Raw genomic sequence first — 21203 nt, 5'->3', positions numbered from 1 at the left:
GCGTACAGGTGCTATTCCACTAATGAGCCATACAGCATACACTGCTTATGTTTGCTCTTTCCTGCGTGTCGTTTATTTGTGTTTTTCGATTGTCCGAGTGGATTTTATACGCGAAGAAAATTGTTAATATTGCTAAAAATTAGGAATTTAATCTGTGCAAGAACTTGAAAAGTAATATTTACGCTATATTAAGTACCCACGGGAAAATATACTACACAAATGTAATACTGGGCGGTTCATTCCGCTGATAAATAAGGGACTAAGCCAAAGGAAAATTAATGATTGATTGAATGAATGTAATATTTAATGTATAAATGTAGTGTTTTTGAAGTATACTACAGTAAAGTGTATTATACGGTGTATATTATAGCATTTACAACTCTTTGTTAATGTATGCTACAACATACTGCAGGCTACTATAGTGAACTGATAAACTGCAATACTATAGTACACTTTAGTTTTTACCACAGTAAACTGTGATGATTGTGGTATAAAATATAGTTGGAAGAAAACAATATTGGGTTGTTTGTTTTAATTAGTACTGTTGTTGTGTTACCATGACAACAAGAATTCAAGTAATTCACTATAGTATTAGTTCAAAAACAGTACAGTATTTAATATAAATTACTGTAGTAATTTTTATAGGGTTATATACAGTAACTCAGTTCACAGAACATAGTTATTTATATTCAAACAGACAACTTGTGTCAGACAACGAAGATATTTTAAAAAATAAAAAAACATAATCACGTTTTGTAGAATGCTTAAACATATTGTACCAAAAGTAATCACCAATCTATGGGTATATTTACATGACTGCCTCCTCCTAAATATGTTATATATATATATATATATATATATATATATATATATATATATATATATATATATATATATATATATATATATATATATATATTTATTTATTTTTATTATTTTTATTATTTTTTTTTTTGGATTTTAAAACCATATTTCATAGAGCAAGTTTTAGAAATGACAAGTTGTCCTGCGTTTTATAAACTACAAAATGTGTCTGTTCAGTATGTGGCCTTGTCTAAATACATGGGGGCTTGGCCACTTGACTACATGACATGTTTTCTGTAATTGGCCCAAGGGTTCAAATGGGGATCAAGATCACAAGTGTACATACAGAATTTCTAAACTCACCAAGTGTGAAAATGTTAGTCCTTCTTGTTAGCAAATTCATTTTTTTTTTAGACACAATATTTGGGACAGTCTTGTTTCTTGTTGAAGGCATAAGTTCTCAAGTGGACCACGAGTGTGGACATTTGTACATGTGAGTATTTGACAACTACAGTAAATAAACAATGAGATACTATAGAGTTTTCATGATGGCCAGCCATATTACTGCAGGCACAGAATGTAAACCATGCTAGCTTAGCAGAATTTGTCAAAATATTGCACCCTTTCCTGCATACTGGTCTTTCTCTATATGATTAAGCAGCTTCCACATATTTTTCCATGGTTTAGACAGCATAAATAGACTGAACAACATATTCATGTGTGATCCATGCTTTTGTTTTTGTTTACGAGTATCGCCTTATTGGCTGTAAGTATGAGTAAATAACCAACTCTTGACATAAGCCATGTAGTGTTTATGAAGTGACAGAACCAGTATAGTTTCACCCACTCTGAAACTGCTTTGTTTTCCTTTTACCTTTATCATTAAATGTGGAAGGAAAATATCAGCATGACACTGTGACCAAATCAGCATTTTCCCTGCTGTCAGCATCAGGTGAACCACCAGCCTCAGTCACTCAACTGGGTTTTTCCCTATGTTTCTTGAAAATACAAAGGAAATGAAGGTCTTTACAGATCACGGAAGGTTCCATTTTACAAAAATACCATTTTACCAAGAGTGCTTGTCTGAAATACTTGTAAATACACTCACTGGCCACTTTATTAGGTACACCTTACTAGTTATCGGGTTGGACCCTCTTTTGCCTTTAGGACAAGGTACTGGAAATATTCCTCAGAGATTTTGCTCCATATTGACATCATAGCATCACACAGTTGCTGCAGATTTGTCAGCTGCACATCCATGATGCGAATCTCCCGTTCCACCACATCCCAAAGGTGCTCTATTGGATTGAGATCTGGTGACTGTGGAGGCCTTTGAGTACAGTGAACTCATTGTCATGTTCAAGAAACAGTCTGAGGTGATTTGTGCTTTACGACATGGCGTGTCGTTATCCTGCTGGAATAGCCATCAGAAGATGGGAACACTGTGGTCATAAAGGGATGGACGTGGTCAGTAACAATACTCAGGTAGGCTGTGGTGTTCACACGATGCTCAATTGGTATTTTCTCTTTTTCTGGCCATTCTCTGTAAACCCTAGACATAGTTGTGCGTGACAATCCCAACAGATCATAATTTTCTGAAAAACTCAGACCAGCCCATCTGGCACCGACAACCATACCACATTCAAAGTCACTTAAATCACCTTTCTTCCCTATTCTGATGCTTGGTTTGAACTTCAGCAGATCGTCCTGACCATGTCTACGTGCCTAAATGCATTGAGTAGCTGCCATGTGATGTACTGATTAGAAATTTGCGTTAACGAGCAGTTGGACAGGTGTACCTAATAAAGTGGCTGGTGAGTGTATGTATTCACTTAATACGTGGTGTTTTTGATTTAAAAAAATGTATGAAACCAATCATCGGACAAATTAAAATATCAATATTGATAATACCAATATTAGCGTCAATATTAAAGACCAAAATTAGCACTAAAATTGTTGGTGCCTCGTGTGAGACCAACCAAATATTGCTATTAAGTTACTCTTTAAACCTATATACAGTACAACATTAAAGGTCCCAGGAATGCTTTGAAATGTGCATTTTTATTCGATGTTTGACAATCTCAATGGAAATTTAAAGGGAAGGCAGGCCATATAGTGGCCCCTCCCCTTCAAAAATACAGCCAATAGTGTTTCGTTTTTATCTCAGCTCTGTCAGTCAAAGTGGTTGAGCTTAAGCGCATAAAATAAAATGCAAATGAGAAGTGGCTTGAAGGGGGTGGGGCATGTGAGATACTAGAGAGCATTTGATTGGTCAGTGACAAACTGAGAAAGTTGGATGTTTATATCAGGTTCATATCTTACTATCTATATAATTACTCTCCCTTATGTGGTTTTGATTTCCCAGTACTGGGTAGCGGCTAGAAGGGCGTCCGCTGGGTAAAACATTTGCAGGAATAGTTCATTCCCCTGTGGCCACCCTGATAAATCAGACTAAGCCGAAGGAAAATGAATGAATGAATGTGGTTTTAAAGCTTTATGAGTTTCTTTCTTCTGTTTAGGTATTCTAACCAATGCTGGTTGATGGCACCCATTGACTCCCATAATAGGAAATAAAATTACTATGAAAGTCAATGGGTGCCACTTACAAGCATTCATCAAAATATCATCTTTTGTATTCAACAGAAGAATAAGACTCATTTAGGTTTTGAACAAGTGAAAGGTGACTAAATGATGACAGAATTAGCATTTTTAGGTGAGCTAACCCTTTAATACTCAGTTTAAAACAGTAAACACCCTTTTAAATTCATAGTAAAAAAGCTGTTTATTGAAATGCACGCTCACAATGTCCCAAAAGATCACAGTCTATTGATTGTCTTCAGAGTAAATCCAAGACTGATCAAAGATTGACGTCTCAGTCGTGAAGGTCCCTAAAAGTTAGATTCCTGTTAGAGCATAAACAGTTTAATAAACAAACGAAATCAAATGTGCTAACCAGAATGGCCGTCTGATTTAATCGCACCTGTCGGGATAGTGAGACAGCAGCAGTGGGTCAGGAGTGCTGTGGTGAGAGTGTTCAGGAGACCAGGATCTGTGAGGACTCAGAGAGCGACGATGGGACGAGGATGAGGAGCGCATTGTGGAGGTGAGGACAGGAGAAATGGCTGAGAGACCCTGTCTGCGCAGCTCCTGAACCGCACGCTCCCTGATAAACATAGACAGGTCTCATTATTCAGACCACAGAGAATTAACATTTACAAAGTCTGCGTGAAATGGAAGCTGCCAAAACTTTTATTTCAGTATGTTGATGTACTTTTAACTGAAACAGAATATTGAGTTGTGTCGGGGCTTTCTTTTTGCACATCATTCGCTCGTAGAAAACAAACAGTAAGGGCTCATTTACAGCGAACGCATCTCAACGTCTAAAACGGGAGACACAGCCCTCATGAATATGTTTAAAATGCAAATGAAATCAAAACTAACCATATGATTTTGTACGCTTACTTTGCTAGTTTTGTGGTGAACAATTTATCTGTGCATGTCATTAAGAAAAAAAAATTCTCAGCATACATCTGAGGTTTTGGGCGTGGCTAACATATTTAACCTCGCCCCTCCAACTGTCAGTTTTGACAACAAACAGAACAGGTGAGGAGGAGGTGTCTATAACTGTGTAATAACTCTTCTAAAACCTTTTTCCTGATCTTTCTGAATGAAATGCCTACTTTACTACATCCAATCAGCTCGCAGTAGAAAAAACAAGCCACGCCCACTGTTTTCTCCTTTAATATCTCCAGGAACTGCATCACAATACGAAAAAAAAACGGTTGCAGCTTTCAGTTCATGCGGACTTTAAAAAAAGCACAGTGCAACACAGCACGAGGTCTATGTGACACGATATTATGAACTTGATGTAATAACGACAATAGTGAACCCATTAGAAATAGGAAAACAACATGTTATTATAAGCATGTGAAGATATATCAGGATATCTGGACAAAGGCGTAATGAGCACCTCCTCCACCATGATAAAATAGTAAATAAAACTATAAACAGAAGCTTGCAACGGTTGTTCCACTTCCAAGCTATTCTGATTGGCCCACATCTTTTAACTTGATAAGCCGTCTAAAAACCTTGACACTCACATGTAGGGTGCTTCAAAAAACGCGAGACACCAACATAATGGTCAAAGACATCCGTCAAGTGTATTTATATTTAAAAACCATAGAAAAGTATTGTGTTTTAAAGGAAAAGCGCATTCCGTGTGAACGGCCCCTAAAAGGGGCATGGTATGGAAGAAAATCCTTATCTATATGTACTATTTACATCTACTTATTACTATTTGCGTTTATGTATAATGATGTATATGCACTCACTGGCCACTTAATTAGGTACATCTTACTAGTACCGGGTTGAACCTCCTTTTGCTTTCAGAACTGCCTTAATCCTTTGTGGCATAGATTTAACAAAGTACTGGAAGTATTCCTCAGAGATTTTGCTCCATATTGACATGATAGCATCACGCAGTTGCTGCTGATTTGTCGGCTGCACATCCATGATGCAAATCTCCTGTTCCACAATATCCCAAAGGTGCTCTATTGGATTGAGCTCTGGTGACTGTGGAGGCCATTTGAGAACAGTGAACTCATTGTCATGTTCAAGAAACCAGCCTGAGATGATTCACGCTTTATAACATGGCGTGTTATCCTGCTGGAAGGAGGATAACACATCAGAAGATGGGTACACTGTGGTCATAAAGGGTTGACATGGTCAGCAACAATACTCAGATGGGCTGTGGCGTTGACATGATACTCAATTGGTACTAATGAGCCCAAATTGTGCCAGGAGAATATCCCCCACACCATTACACCACCACCACCAGCCTGAACCGTTGATACAAGGCAGGATGGATCCATGCTCTCATGTTGTTGACACCAAATTCTGACCCTACCATTTGAATGTTGCAGCAGAAATAGATACTCATCAGACCAGGCAACGTTTTTCCAATCTTCTAATGTCCAATTTTGGTGAGCCTGTGTGAATTGTAGCCTCAGTTTCCTGTTCTTAGCTGACAGGAGTGGCACCTGGTGTGGTCTTCTGCTGCTGTAGCCCATCCGCCTCAAGGTTGGATGTGTTGTGCTTTCAGAGATGCTCTTCTGCAGACCTCAGTTGTAATGAGTGGTTATTTGAGTTACTGTTGCCTTTCTATCAGCTGGAACCAGTCTGGCCATTCTCCTCTGACCTCTAGAATCAACAAGGCATTTGCGCCCACAGAACTGCCGCTCACTGGATATTTTCTCTTACTCTGACCATTCTCTGTAAACCCTAGAGATGGTTGCGTGTGAAAATACCAGTTGATGAATAGTTTCTGAAAAACTCAGATCAGCACATCTGGCACCAACAAATGTATCTGGATTAGTGTAGACGGAAATAATAATAATAATAATAATAAGTACAATAATAATAATAATAATAATAATAATAATAAGTATATTGTGGCTGAAGCCATCAAATTAACATCATCAGAGAAGGACCACAACTCCAAACGTTTGATTTCACACAGAATTAAGTATCCCGTTATGGCTTGTGTCTCACCTTTCGAAGCGTTCAGTAGACAGATGTCTCTTGGTCATCTCCAGATCTGCCTCCAGCTGGCATGATCGTGTCTTCAGTTGAGCCATTTCTCTGCTCTGAGAATTCCTAGAGATGTTAAAAAACAGCAGTTGTAAGGTTGAAATAAAGTGAGGGAAAAAACATAAGTGTGTGTACTAAACTCACGCTTTACTGTCAGCCATGCTAAGTTTGTCCTTGAGGATTTCTATTTCAGTCTGTCTTTCCTGAAAGGTGAGTTGCCTCTGTAGCTCTTTTTCTCTAGCGGACACCAGCAGGCTCTCTAGAGTCTGGACGGACAGACGTTCACTGGTCAGCTGCTTCTGTAACAACTCGATCTCAGAGCAGCAGGATTCTAGCTCACGCTGCACCTGCAGAAGTACATTTAGCACACTTCAGTCCAGTTTATGAAAAATGCTTATGACAATAAACTTTAAACTAGATGAGTAAAGTTTGTTGTCAAACTTTGATGTTGGTTTGACAAAGCTGCATGAATCTGCATGTTTCTAGCATGAATTTGTATGTTGCTAGCATGCTTCTAGAATTATTAGCAAGTAGGTAGCATGGTTTAACATTAATTAGGACGTTGCTAGCATGTTCTAGTTTGTTAGAACATAGTTCATACGAATCAGCTTGCTGTTATTTAGAATTTGAAATTGCTAGCATGTTTTATAACATGAATTAAAATGTCATCAGCATATTTTAACAATAATTAGGATGTTGCTAGCAATAATTAGCATGTCGCTAGCATGTTGTAGTATGTTACAATATAAGTAATATGAGTCAGCTTACTGATACTGAGAACTCACATGCTTCTAGCATGTTTTTATAACAAACTTGAATGTAATTAGCATGTTTTTAACATTAATTTGGATATTGCAAGCAAAAATTCGCAAGTTGCTAGTATGTTCTTGTATGTAAGAACATTTGGTTATACAAATCAACTTGCAGTTACTGAGAACATTGCTAACATGTTTCTAGCATGTTTTATAACATGAATAAGAATGTAATTAGCAGGTTTTAACATTAAGATGTTTCTAGCAAGAATTGGAATCTTGCTAGCATGTTTTAGTATGCTACAATATTAGTAATATCAAAGAGCTTGCTTTTACTTAGAATATGCATGCTGCTAGCATGTTTTTATAACAAATTACAATGTCATTCGCATGTTTTTAACCTTAAGATGTTGCTAACAAAAATGTGCAAGTTGCTAGCAAGTGCTAGTATGTAAGAACATTGTTCACACAAATCAACTTGCTGTTAGCATGTTGTTGGCATGTTTCTAGCATGCTTTATCGTGTGAATTAGAATGTCATTAGCATGTTTTAACATTAGGATGGTTCTAGCAAGAATTAGCATGTTGCTAGCATGTTTTGTATATTACAGAATTGTAAATATGAATCAGCTTTATCTTACTGAGAACTGGCAATTTACTAGCACATTTCTAGCATGTAAATGCATGTTGCTAGCAAGTTTTTAGCATGAATTAACATGTTGTTAACATGTTTTTAAACTTAAGATATTTTAACATGTTTTAACATGAACACATTTATTGCTAGCATGTTTCTACCATGAATTACCATGTTGCTAACTTGTATTAGTATTCCAGTCTGACATGGGTCATCATGTCTAAAGGGGAAATTTTTACTGTAGGTAAAAGCAAGGTCTTATTAAATATATATAGCATCACTCAGCTAAGATCTAATATCAGTAGACGTGCTAAAATTGAATAATTTTTGTTCCAATGACAAGTAGGTAAGACTAAAAAAGAGCATTTTACTGGCAGACTGATTTAATCCCATCTGAACACTCACAGTGTCTTTGCTGGCATCCAGTTTGACGCAGAGCTCCCGTGTTTTTTCCAGGTCTGCCTGCGCCTGTGTGTGCTCAGTCCGCGCCTGACACAGATCCTCCTCCATGTGAATCATTTTTCGGTTTAACTGAGACAGCTGACTAGTACAGCTTCTCTCCGCACTTAGTGCCTGGACACACAGCAACAAACCGCACTTAATGAGAGACTGACTTATAACTGCTCAGTACCTGAGTGAGGAGCTCTGGCAACATAGGTTGTGCTTGATGATGTTTGGCTTAAAGCATTAGCTGTCTATAGAGGATGAGAGAGCTCCTGGATATCATCTAAAATATCTTCATTTCTGTTCTGAAGATGAATGAAGGTCTCAAGGTGGTTGGAACTTCATCAGGGTAAGTAATTAACGACTGAATTTTCATTTTTTGAGTAAACTAATTCTGTCTCCTGCATATTTGTTATTGTTTATTAAGATCCCCATTAGCCACTACTCAGGTGTTTTAACCAATATTAACCAGCAAGCATCATGATGACCAGCTGACCTGTTGGAGTTTGTTCTCTAGACTATCTGCTCTTTCTCTGAGTCGAAGAATCTCTGAGTTAGCGTTGTGAAGCTCAAGACGGAGTTCAATGACTGTGGTTTCAGCACGTCGGGCCTGGTCCTCCCAGCTTTCCACCAGAAGAGACTCTTTCCTTCGAGATTCTTGCAGTTCTCTACACTCATGCTCCTGAAGAACAGCAAACAAGATGCAGGTGATGATGATGCATTTTCCCCCAAGATTTACTCAACCCTGTTCCAAATCTGTTACAGTTTCTTTCTTCTGTAGAACACAAAAGAAGATATTTTGAAAAATGTTGAAATAGTCAATGGTCAGTTTTCCAGCTTTGTTTTCGACAGAAGAAAGAAACCACTTGAAAGGTTTATAACTACTTGAGGATGAGTAATAAATGTTCATTTTTGGGTGAACTATCCCTTTAAGTGATTCATCACCTTAGCAGACAGCAAATCTTCAGTACGTGAGATGTCTTCAATGTGATCTTTCACTTTTTTCTGCAAGTCCCCTATTTCCAGATTCGCCTCATCCAGCTTGAACTGTAGGGTCTGAAATAAAAGTCAATTTCAGGGCTTGGTATCTTATTTAATAGGATGCCTTTGCATACAATTGTTTGGTGTAGAGTACCTGATTTTCCTGATGTGCTTTGTCAAGGTCATCTCTCAGCTGACCGTTTTCTTGTGATGTTTCATCTTTGACCTTCATCACCGTGTCCATTTCTTTCTCAGAGTCTGACAACTTTCTTCTGAGAACATCCAGCTCTCTTTCTCTGCCAGATATGGTGTCTCTTAAAGCTCTGCGGGCAGGAAGTCACATTGTTATTACCCACTTCTCATTCATTTATCATAGGACTGGGTGTAAAATAATAATGATAATTATGGTGGCTTGAGAAAGCCAACATACTGTTATACTACATGAACTTATTCTTCTTGACTATTTTAAGAACGCATCTCATCCTAGACCATTCATACAACCACCAAACTAACTCCAAACCTGCTAATTATACTGAATTAAGTTGCTATATCTTTTCCAATTGATCCAACTGGAAAATTTGGAAAAGTGCCATTGACTTAACATTGGGCCAAACTTTGTGACCTCAAAACTTTGTACCAGACTGTCATACAGACCTAAGGTTGGGCTCATTTAACTCCGACTACCAATCTGCCAATTACTGATGGCCTTTCAACTCACTAGACACAGCCTAGCAACCCCTTATGGCACCCTAGCAACTGTCCCATTGACTTCCATTGTAAAAAACTGCCATTGACTTTACATTGAACAAACTAACAACATACCAAATCATTCTAGCAATAAACATTCAGACTAGGCTTTCTCAAACCACCATACAGTTTGTCTACGAACTTCACTTTTCTAGTTATCACAATATAATGAAAAATGTTCAATATAATGTAAATGTTATTTTTCATTTTTTTAAAAACACGCAAAAATTAAAAACAAAATTTGAACTTAAATAGAAATGTCAAATTTATCATGATAATGAATATAGATTCATTTATTGTGATTGTTTTGTCCATATCGCCCACTCCTAGTATATCATAATCATAAATCATTAGAAAGAAATGCACCATTTTACATATTAGGGTGTGTTAATCTGACTAACACTTACTTAAAACACATACACTCAGGTAAATCTACAAATGCTATTTAATAGTAATACATGCACTGAGGATACTATGTAATGGGAAAACTGCACAAACTAATTCTATAAAAATATTTAGTAACCGAACGAATATGCATATGATAAATACAGTTTTAATGAACTATTAAAAAATCTTTGTGTTGCGATATAAACAATAGCGGAAATAAAAGATTTAAAACCTTTTTAATTTTAACATGAAACTCTAAAACAACTAAAAGTAAAACTGAAATAATAATAATAATACATGTTACAACAATGCCAGATGTGTTTTAGCGCAAAATAAACCTCAACAAGAGGACTGTGTAATCATTTGCTACCAATGAAATAAAAAACATGAGCTACAGCCGAGAACAACTACGACATCTAACTGTGATACACCAACATCAGCTGTGAGTTTATACCTGGATGGGGAGCATAACACGCTGCGCATTGAACAGAAAATCATACAGTGAGTTACATCTTTGGTAAGAGTCACTATGCATGAGGAGAAATGAACAGAGAACTCACATTAGAGTCGTCTCAAGATCCTCAGCTCTCAGCTTCAAACTCCTTATGGTTTTCTCCTGGAGAAAAATAATATTATCAATAAATGTACAGTACTAACTTAACAGAAAGCATTTGCTAAATACAGGGTTCCCACACTAAACCAGAATATCAACTATTAAGAAGCTGAATCGATCCTATTTTAGAAGAAAAATCTGACAAAAAACTGCTACAAATTTTGTTGATTTTGCTGAAAAAAGCCATAACCAAAAAAATGGTTACAGCGTGAAATACCTCAAATTGGTCACTGGTTTGACATAATTTATGAAATCTATAAAATGGAGGGGCTAACAATGAACCGTCATTTACAGACTGAGGAGTTTAATGAGACATGGAGAAAATGGGTAGAATATATTCTTCCATTAAGACCAGATTTACTATAGAATGAATAGTCAGAAAGATGTGAATTTTATTTAGTTTATTTTGTGTATTATTTTTAGTAATGAGAGAAAACATAACAGAAAGATAGTAAGAAGAACAATACATATTTAAAAAAATATGTGTGTGTATATATATATATATATATATATATATATATATATATATATATATATATATATATATATATATATATATATATATATATATATATATATATATTACATGAAAGATCAAAAAGTACCATCCTCACAGTTTTATATGTACATAGTTTAGATAATAAAAAAGGAAAAAGTAAGATAAGGGCTAGATTGCAGCTGGGTGCCACAATATGGTTAAAAAAGTACACAATTGAATTGTATCTGAAAAGAAACAAATAAATTTTAACTGTTTCTTTTTTTTTTTTGATGATATACAAAACAATTATACGTGTTTTGTTTTTCTTGTTTCTTATAATGTGCTTGAATCATTAATGTAACCATATTTATTAATGGAATTTTTTGTATTTTATAATTTTATTTATTTCTACAATTTCGGGAATCCGATGTTTGATTGGTTTGTAAATACACTGTGGAAAACCCTATCTGTATGTGAATTTGGAAACTGCAATAAAAAACTAAATGGAAAAAAATAATAAAAAGCTGAATTGAACGCAAAATTATGCTAAATTTAGGGTAGCTTGCATTTTTTTAATTGGTGCACATGTGCTTTGATAGCAAGGACTCTGCTCAAATTCCTTCCACACAATCTGCTTTGTTTTATATGAAATAACATTATATTTGCAGTTTAAAGTGCATAAAAAGTGCACATCTGGTGTGCAATACCTCGAGTATGTCAGGCAGTGCAGGTGTGATTCACCTTTGCAGGGCACGCAAAACTTCTAGTCTGACGTCTATTAATCTATAGCCAATTTCAATGCTTTTGCACTGGCTCACAAATTATGTTGTACAGTATGTTAATTTCATGCATCAAGGATCCACTATTAATATATTTTTCCATTTGCATTAGCGCTAACTGGTATTGTCAAAAGAAAAGGATTGATAAATTGATAAAAAGAAAATAAATAAATTAATAAAACAATATAGTAATTGTATTTCTTTTTATATAGTCAATAATGTATTTTCTATTCAGGCCACTTACTTTGAGCTACCAAAAACTGAAGGCTACCAGAGATTTTTTGACGTGTCATGTTTCATCATCAATACGCAAATTCAGCCAGAGCCTATTTGATCAAAGCTATATTCTTTGTATCGGTCACTAAAATGTACATTTTTAACATGGTTTTTCTAATACTGTTGTTGAAGAGATTTTAAAAATTATTTATTTTCAGCATTTAGAGTCATATAGAGTCATAGAGTACTGTAGGTTTTATCTGGTTATACAGTTCTCACTTTATTTCTCTCAGCGTTCTCTTTATATCAGTTATAGAAACCAATGGCTCTAGATGTAAAAAAAAAAAAGTAATGAAGAAGTAAGATTTGTGTAAATTTGTAAATAATATTACAACAAAACAACACAAGAATTTGCTAAATATTGCCGCAAATGCTGCAATTTTATGAAAATGTGTCGCCAAAACTGCCATTTTTGCCCACAATAATCAGAAATTTTGGTAAAAAAGAAAGTAAAATTAATTAATAGATTTTTTTAAAGGTCCAATTTTAAATGACAAACAAATATCCCTGATATTCCTTGACATAGACAAATTAATCTTTAAAAATCTATGTCCTTCAATGTCTGCAATAGACCTTTGTAAATTCCATGATATTCCAGAAATTCCGTGACCCGTTAGAACCATGTAAATAAATAGGTGTACGCAGGTGTTTTTACATTCTCTTCCAGCTGGTGATTGGCTGTGTTGATCAGATCGCTCTTCTTCTCCAGGTGTTCCTGCAGTGTGTTTCTTTGCTGGTCCAGTTGTGAGATTGTAGCCCGCAGTGTGTTCAGTTCCTCCCGCAAAACAGTCACCTGTCGCATCAGAGAGTCTCAAACACAAATAGAACTGAGAGTCAGTGATACATAAACACCCTTAAAACTCTTAAATGAATTCATTATACAATCTAAATGAAGAATTCAGAACATTCATTCAAAACAATTCACTATCCATCAAATGTCTTTTTTTTTTTGACAAAAAACACTTTCATGTCCAAACAAGTTGCAATAATTTGATTAAAACAGTAATATTTTTATGATATTAAAAATTTGAGTTTTTATATAACTTTATTAAAAAAACATTTATATATTATAAAAAATAATCAAGAAATATTATTACAATTAAAAATAACTATTTTCTATTTGAATATATTTTATTCCTGTGAATCAAAGCTAATTGTTTTCCACATCATTACCCCAGTCTTCAGTGACATAAATATTCAGAAATATTTTATTATGAATGCTGCTTTGAAGTATTTCTTAGTATTTCTTAGTATTATCAATGTCGAAAACAATATTGCGCATAATATTATTTCCCACTTTTTCAGGATTCATTGTGAACAGAAATATCAAATTAAAGGTGCAGTAGGTGATCTGGTCATAATCCAATTAAAGAGAAATGGAATTAAGACATGTTAAGTATGCTGATTTTATTCGCATTATTGAAGTGCAGTACAGACATGTAAACGGTAATCAAACTATTACCGTCATGTAGGACTTGTCACCGCGTTTTGCGACAGGATAGTCTATACACACACGGCTGTTTGACACTATTATCTGCACCAAGTCAGTGAAGACCACAGACACCTGCATCGCAAAATGCAGAGGTTTTTTTTTCTCCCATTCAGCGTGCGGTATGAACTTCCATTAAAACTACACTCTTCCAGCAGTTTATAGTTGCATCCAATATCTCGTTGAAATGTTCCAGAGTGAAAGTGAAAGCGCCAAACTATAGTTAAAGTCGACAAATTAAAAATGAAACACCTGAAATTACATAAAACTCCGGAGGAAACGAGGATAGCGTGGTGACGCAATGACGTTAATCGAATTATGTGCTATAATATGTAAAACAGGATCATGAAAGGAACATTCAAAAAACAACTCATGTAAACGTCTTAAACTTATTATTGTCTTATTTAGATCAAGGGAAATAATTTGATTACTGATGTCCATGTAAACATAGTCATTGTTCAAAAATGAACCAATGTGATGTGAATATAAAGCCAACTTCACCTCAGTAAAGCAGGCTAGGTGGAATAGCGCTGTTTTCTTCTGTTTTGTTGTTAAACTAAATAAAAATTACTTATGAAACCAGAAATAGTCACATCAATCTTTCACTGAGAGATTTCAGTGGCTGAACAACACTTCTGTGCATATATCTCTCGTGTGCACATGAACGCACAGTGCATGTATACGCACTAACGGCGGATCTGCGTGAACGGGTGCGCTGTTGTCCATATCTACATTTGCTAACAGACAGTTTGGGTTACCTATCAGAATCATGAGAATTATCAGCCCAACAATATTTAATTGGATGAACATTGTTTGCTTTATGCCCTTACCCAGAATATAAAAATACATATACCTGTAAATACATTTAGATCATTTACTTTAATAATTACTGTTGGAATGTGAAGAGACTTTTAACCAGCACAACAAAAAATGCTTCTGAAGACAATCACCTGCACATTCAAATACATTTATTAGAAATTTTTGGAACACTATAAATGTCTTTACTGTCAGTTTTGATTATTTTTATGCATCTTTGCTGAACTATTATTATTATTTTTTAGAAAAAAAACCTTTTGAACAGTAGTATACTTTAACCAAATGTATCCTAATTTCACATCTGCTACTAAAAATTTTAACATAGTAAAGGAAGACATCTGTTTAGTAGCAGTTTAAACTTTACATTTATTTTTTGGATTTCTCACCATTCATCTCATCCAGCGATTTATTTCTCTCCTGAGAGTTTTGCAGTTCTCCAATCCTGTTGGTCAGTCTCCTCTGATTCTCACTTAGAGAAGTTTCCATCTGATTATTTGCCAGTCTGATACACACACACACACACACACGCACACACACACACACACACACACACACACACACACACACACACACACACACAATTACTACATATGCTACTAATATATAAATATATACACAACACTGTGTGAATGTACCTGAGGCTGCTGCACTCATTTCTACAGCGAATCAGTTCTTCTTCACTGGCACTGAGTTTTCGAGTAAGTGTGTGCAATTCCTCCTCCAGCCCCATCATGTTCTCTCTCATCTGAGTATGTCTGCATTTCTGTTCCCCGCGCTCCTGCTCCAGCTGGCAAACAGAATGACAAAAGAGAAGAACAATTCATAGCAATAACAATAATTTATATTATACAGTTTGTAGCATAGTATAGTACAATACAGCTAACAACAATGTTCCAAGCATGTTTTGCTAACCATTGCCTTATGAAAGTTATTTCTGAAATTGATTTGTTTGTTTTTGTTAATTTTAGTTAACTTTTGAATGCATCCATATATTTTTTAAAAAGTTTGTAAGAACATTCCATTAATTTTTTTTTGTATAATATATTTATTTATACAACGTTTTTGTGCTAAGGTTTTAAGAAATAACTGAACCTTGGAGGAACCAAAAAATATATATACAACAGTTCTGTCTGGTTATTGAATCTGATTGGCTGATAGCCGTGAAATATTCTGCAAATAACAGCACTCGTCCAGCCTCTTAACCTTTCACCTTTATCCCTTGTGTATTACTCCACCCACATACAGCAACAAGCAGAATACACTCTGCAGTTTGACAAATATTGCTGCTGTTGGACAACATAATGTACTTTTGAGGCTTTTTTTAGTCAAGAATGTAGTTGTTTAGATTGCAACTATGCAGTTTATTTATAAGGATAGTGCCTATTTTAAATATTTATCATTTCTGAGAGACAGCACGTCGGCGGCCATTAGCCTGTCATTGAGCAGACCAAAGACGGTTGACGTTGTCCATCCACAAGATGGCGACAGAGACCGCATAATTAGCCCTTAGAAGAGAAAAACAGTGTAATTTCCAACTACAGCTTATCAAATCATTATTAAACTGGTAAGTGACTTACTAAGTTAATCTCTTTCTTTTGTGTGTTGCAGTGCTGTATTTATACCATAGTAATTATAATGTATTGAGTGTGAGATGGGACTCAGATATCAGGAATATATGTAGTTTGTGTTGGCCACTCTTTGTATTAGCTCTGCGTTATTTTTTGGTTGGTCATCTGTTTCTAATGAGTCTCCTGTTTTCGTTACTGCAGACTAGTTCAGTAAAGAAAGAAAGAAGAAATGTCCACTTGTGTTTACCGTTTATCCTTGTCGCAAACACAACAGTAATCTAGTAGTGATTGCACTGCTTTGGCTTTTTTGGGGATAATTATTGCGACCTCCCGATTGCAACAGAGAAATACTGGGAGAAATCTCTGTAAACTGATGGCATTTCATGCCGTTCAGCCTTATAAACTTAAAATGTGAGAAAAATCACCTGTTTTGTCATCACTTTAGATATTACGCTAGAGAATCATTTAAATACTAGCTGTAAAGTGACGTTTGTGATGGTTTCTGCTGTTCTGACATCAGCTGCAGATGTAAATGAACGGCGGAAAAAGTAGTTCCTCTTACAAAAGGGTGGTTAGACTCTCATGTTTGATTTTCGAACTGTTGTATAAACGCAATATCACACTCGTAGCAGTGCGATATGGCTGTATATCGTCACTGGTGGGACACTAAAGCACACCTCCCACCAGTGCCGATATACAGCCATATTGCTAAATTGGCCGTAGTGTGAGTGTGAATGCAAGAGTGTATGGGTGTTTCCCAGTGTTGGGTTGTGGCTGGAATGGCATCCGCTGCTTAAAACATATGCTGGATAAGTTGGTGGTTCATTCCGCTGTGGTGACCCCTGATTAATAAAGAGACTAAGCCAAAAAGAAAATTAATGAATGTATATATATGTACTACTGTCCAAGTAGTGTTATTAGTTTAATCAGTTGTTAAATTATGGGAATAGCATACCTTTGTCACAATCACAATCAAGTATTCCATAGGCTCAGTATAGTATTGGCCAGAGGAATGCTCATAATGAAGAAAACATTCTAATCAAATTATAATTACTTTAAAATGTTTGTTTTCCCAGAAATGGGTTGTGGCTGGAAGGGCATCCGCTGCGTAAAACATGTGCTGGATAAGTTGGCAGTTCATTCCGCTGTGGCGACCCCGGATTAAGAAGGGATTAAGCCGAAAATAAAATAAATGAATGAAAATATTTGTGTATTTGAATTTCGTCTCTTGTCTGATTTTCATTCACTTTGAGACATCCAGATCCCTTATAAAAATTCCAAAATGACTTTAAAAAGAAAAGTCCAAAAAACATACCCATACCCATAATTCACCCCAAAAAACTTAATAAATGAAAAATCCTCATGAGTTACTAACTCTCAGGTGGATCCACACCTTAATGAGTTTCTTTTTTAGGTTCAACACAAAAAAAGATATTTTGAAGAATGTTGGAAACTGTAGTTGGGAACCATATAATAACATGAAAGTCAATGGCTACAAGTTTCCAACATTCTTCAGTGTTGTGTTCAACAGAAAATAAGAGTCTGAACAAGTAGAGAAGTAAATAATGACAGAACTTTCATTTATTTTGTTTGTGAAGAACTACCCTCATTTGTTCTCCAATGAGTCTTATTGTTGAAAATTGAGATGTCATTTTACTTTTCCCTGCTTTCCTCTGAACTAGTGTGTGTATTAAGATTCATCTCCGGCTTTCGTCACAGGTAAATGCAGAGCTCTTACCGTGAGCACAGCGGCCTGCAGGTCCTCCAGCGTCTGCTCCAGGTGAGCTCTCTCGCTGATGGATGTCTCCTGAGAGATCTGAGGCGACGTGCCGTTCAAAGAGAACACAGACACACTCAGCGGGGCTAAAAAAAGCACAGCTCTCTCCTAGCATTATCGCTACCGTCCCCGGAGAGATGACTCAATTTATTACTGCAGTGTGTAAGTGATTTTTTCCTTTAGTGCTCCTAAATAACATCTCCATGAGGCTGGAGAACACGAATGCATGTGAATATGACATGTGTAGTGTGTGTGTGGTACCTTGAGTCTCTCTCTCAGGCTATCTCTCTCTGTGGTCATGCGGTTGAGGTCTGAGATGGCCTCGTCCCGTTCGGTCTCAACCCGTTTTAGGATGCTCTGGGCGGTCACGCTGCTTTTGGGCCCACGCGATGCTTTTGACTTCATCACCTCCCGTCTGAGGGCTGCGATCTCCTCTTGAGCCTGCAAGGGGGGTTAAGTCACAAAATAGGGCATGTTGTTTACTGAAAAAAAGGTGGCGTATATGAGTTTGAGTATTCCTATTGGATATACACTCACCGGCCACTTTATTAGGTACACCTGTCCAACTGCTCGTTAACGCAAATTTCTAATCAGCCAATCACATGGCAGCAACTCAATGCATTTAGGCATATAGACATGGTCAAGACAATCTGCTGCAGTTCAAACTAAGCATTAGAATGGGGAAGAAAGGTGATTTAAGTGACTTTGAACATGGTATGGTTGTTGGTGCCTGACGAGCTGGTCTGAGTATTTAAGAAACTGCTGATCTACTGGGATTTTAATGCACAACCATCTCTAGGGTTTACAAAAAAGAATATATCCAGTTAGCAGCAGTCCTGTGGGCACGAATGCCTTGTTGATGCCAGAAGTCAGAGGAGAATGGCCAGACTGGTTCGAGAAAGTCAACAGTACCTAAAATAACCAACCGTTACAACCGATGTACACAGAAGAGCATCTCTGAAGGCACAACACGTCCAACCTTGAGGCAGCTGGACTACAGCAGCAGAAGACCACAACGGGTGCCACTCCTGTCAGCTAAGAACAGGAAACTGAGGCTACAGTTCGCACAGGCTCACCAAAATTGGACAATAGAAGATTGGAAAAGATTGGTCTGATGAGTCTCGATTTCTGCTGCGACATTCAGATGGTAGGGTTAGAATTTGGACTCAACAACGTGAAAGCATGGATCCATCCTGTCTTGTATATACAGTTCTGGCTGGTGGTGGTGTAATGGTGTGGGGGATATTCTCTTGGCACATTTTGGGCTCATTAGTACCAAATGAGCATCGTGTGAACGCCACAGCCTACCCGAGTATTGTTGCTGACCATGTCCATCCCTTTATGACCACAGTGTACCCATCTTCTGATGGCTACTTCCTGCAGAAGAACACGCCATGTCATAAAGCGCGAATAATCTCAGACTGGTTTCTTGAACATGACAATAAGTTCACTGTACTCAAACGGCCTCCACAGTCACCAGTTCTCAACCCAGTAGAGCACCTTTGGGATGTGATGGAACAGGAGATTCACATTATGGATGTGCAGCTGACAAATCTGCAGCAACTGCGTGATGCTATCATGTCAATATGGAGCAAAATCTCTGAGGAATATTTCCAGTACCTTGTGAATCTATGACACAAAGGATTAAGGCAGTTCTGATGGCAAAAGGGGGTTTAACCCAGTATTAGTAGGGTGTACCTAATAAAGTGGCCAGTGAGTGTACCTCAGTAACATGAAGTATATGACATTTTTGTTTTGTTTTATAATGTGTGTGCATGTGTGTTTCAAAACCCCAAATTTACAAATCAATTACCTGCTGGTAGTGCATTCTGGTCTTGTCGCGTTCAGCTGTGAGCACTTTAACATTGGCCTGAGTTTCTGAGAGATGCCGCTCATGTTTGTCCAGCATGTTCTGCAGCTCATCTCGTTCTCGTAACACCCTCATCAGCTCTGAATCAAATGAGCCGCCCTTGAATAAAACAGAGAGACAAATCAGCATTTAAAGAATGAAGTAATTTATTTTATTATTAAGACAAGACACTGCAAGAGAATAGAATTGTAGCTACCCCATACTTCCCCAGTTGACTTTAGATCTTTGTTCTATAAATGTATGCAAATTAGTGTCATTTGCATATTTCGACATGACATTTTAGAGCATTTGTTATACTAAAAAATGTTTGCAATTGATTTGTAAAATTGCAAACATTTTTAGTGCTCTAAAATGTCACGTTTAGATATGCAAATGACACTAATTTGCATACATTTATAGAACAAACATCTGATGTCAAGTACAAATTCTCATTTCCTTTATTGTATTTTAACATCTTAAAGTCAATGATTTTTAAAGAGGGATTTTTGGAGATCAGTCCAAAATCATGATTTTAATCACTCCATAATTAAAAAAAAAAATACTGAGAGTACAATTTTTTCTCGCAAATTATGAATTAAAAAATAAATCTCAAAAATTAAAAAACAAAAATAAAAACCGTGCAGTGTCTTGACTTAATAATAACCTCCATAAAATGTATTGCTGGTCATAGTACTTTAACAGGTGAATGTCTGATAGGACTGCGGTGAGTCGATGCCCCTTTGACAGGGCTGGTAGAGCGACGAGGCCTCAGCATCTCTCCCAGTGCCTCCTAAAGCAGAATAATTTGAAACAGAGATGTGATGAATGCAAATGAACATCTTACAGATGTGAGAAAAATAACAGATACATATGAGATACTACATTTAAAACATTAGCATTTTTGGCATAAAGCAACACCTACCTGGGCTACCTCCTTGTCTTTAATATCAGTCCCCCAACACAGGCTCTCTGATCCAGTTTTGATGGTTTCTGCTGCCCCCTTTTGGGTCGACAATGTTACTACAACTTTATTATATATTCAAATTAATATTTTGTCACATACACAGTCATACACATGCAGTGATATGCCTATAAATCTGCCCATGACCTAAAAAAAAGATTATCAATAGGAAATAAATGAAAGAAACAAAATGTAGAAAAGTGTTAGCTATAGTAAATATAACCATAGAAACTAAGAACAAAATATAAAATATTAAAAAA

The 21203-nt window shown here is 36.4% G+C and overlaps 1 protein-coding gene across 1 annotated transcript; it reads right to left on the bottom strand.

Moving 5' to 3' along the window:
- Positions 1-3534: 3534 nt before the first annotated feature.
- Positions 3535-20760, bottom strand: tsga10 (testis specific, 10). The gene is made up of 16 exons (XM_056466105.1): positions 20677-20760; positions 19947-20102; positions 18395-18574; positions 18095-18172; positions 15424-15575; positions 15175-15290; positions 13139-13293; positions 10898-10953; positions 9358-9526; positions 9168-9278; positions 8719-8904; positions 8184-8351; positions 6538-6740; positions 6355-6459; positions 3785-3967; positions 3535-3707 (listed from the first exon to the last, which is right to left on the bottom strand). Exons 1-16 carry the CDS (start codon positions 20755-20757, stop codon positions 3677-3679), a joined length of 2130 nt encoding a protein of 709 aa, XP_056322080.1. The 5' UTR covers positions 20758-20760; the 3' UTR covers positions 3535-3676.
- Positions 20761-21203: the final 443 nt, after the last annotated feature.

This window comes from Danio aesculapii, chromosome 1 (genome assembly GCF_903798145.1).
Source record: "Danio aesculapii chromosome 1, fDanAes4.1, whole genome shotgun sequence".
NCBI classification, from domain to species: Eukaryota; Metazoa; Chordata; class Actinopteri; order Cypriniformes; family Danionidae; genus Danio; species Danio aesculapii.
This window is presented reverse-complemented; position numbering and strand designations above follow the sequence as displayed.

Excerpts from the sequence above, each read along its gene's own strand:
- tsga10 (XM_056466105.1), bottom strand. The coding sequence starts at position 20,757 with ATGCTGAGGCCTCGTCGCTCTACCAGCCCTGTCAAAGGGGCATCGACT. Across the intron at positions 9,527-10,897 it reads GATCTTGAGACGACTCTAAT|AGCTTTAAGAGACACCATAT; the intron begins GTGAGTTCTCTG and ends TCCTGCCCGCAG. Across the intron at positions 8,905-9,167 it reads AAGATTTGCTGTCTGCTAAG|GAGCATGAGTGTAGAGAACT; the intron begins GTGATGAATCAC and ends GCTGTTCTTCAG.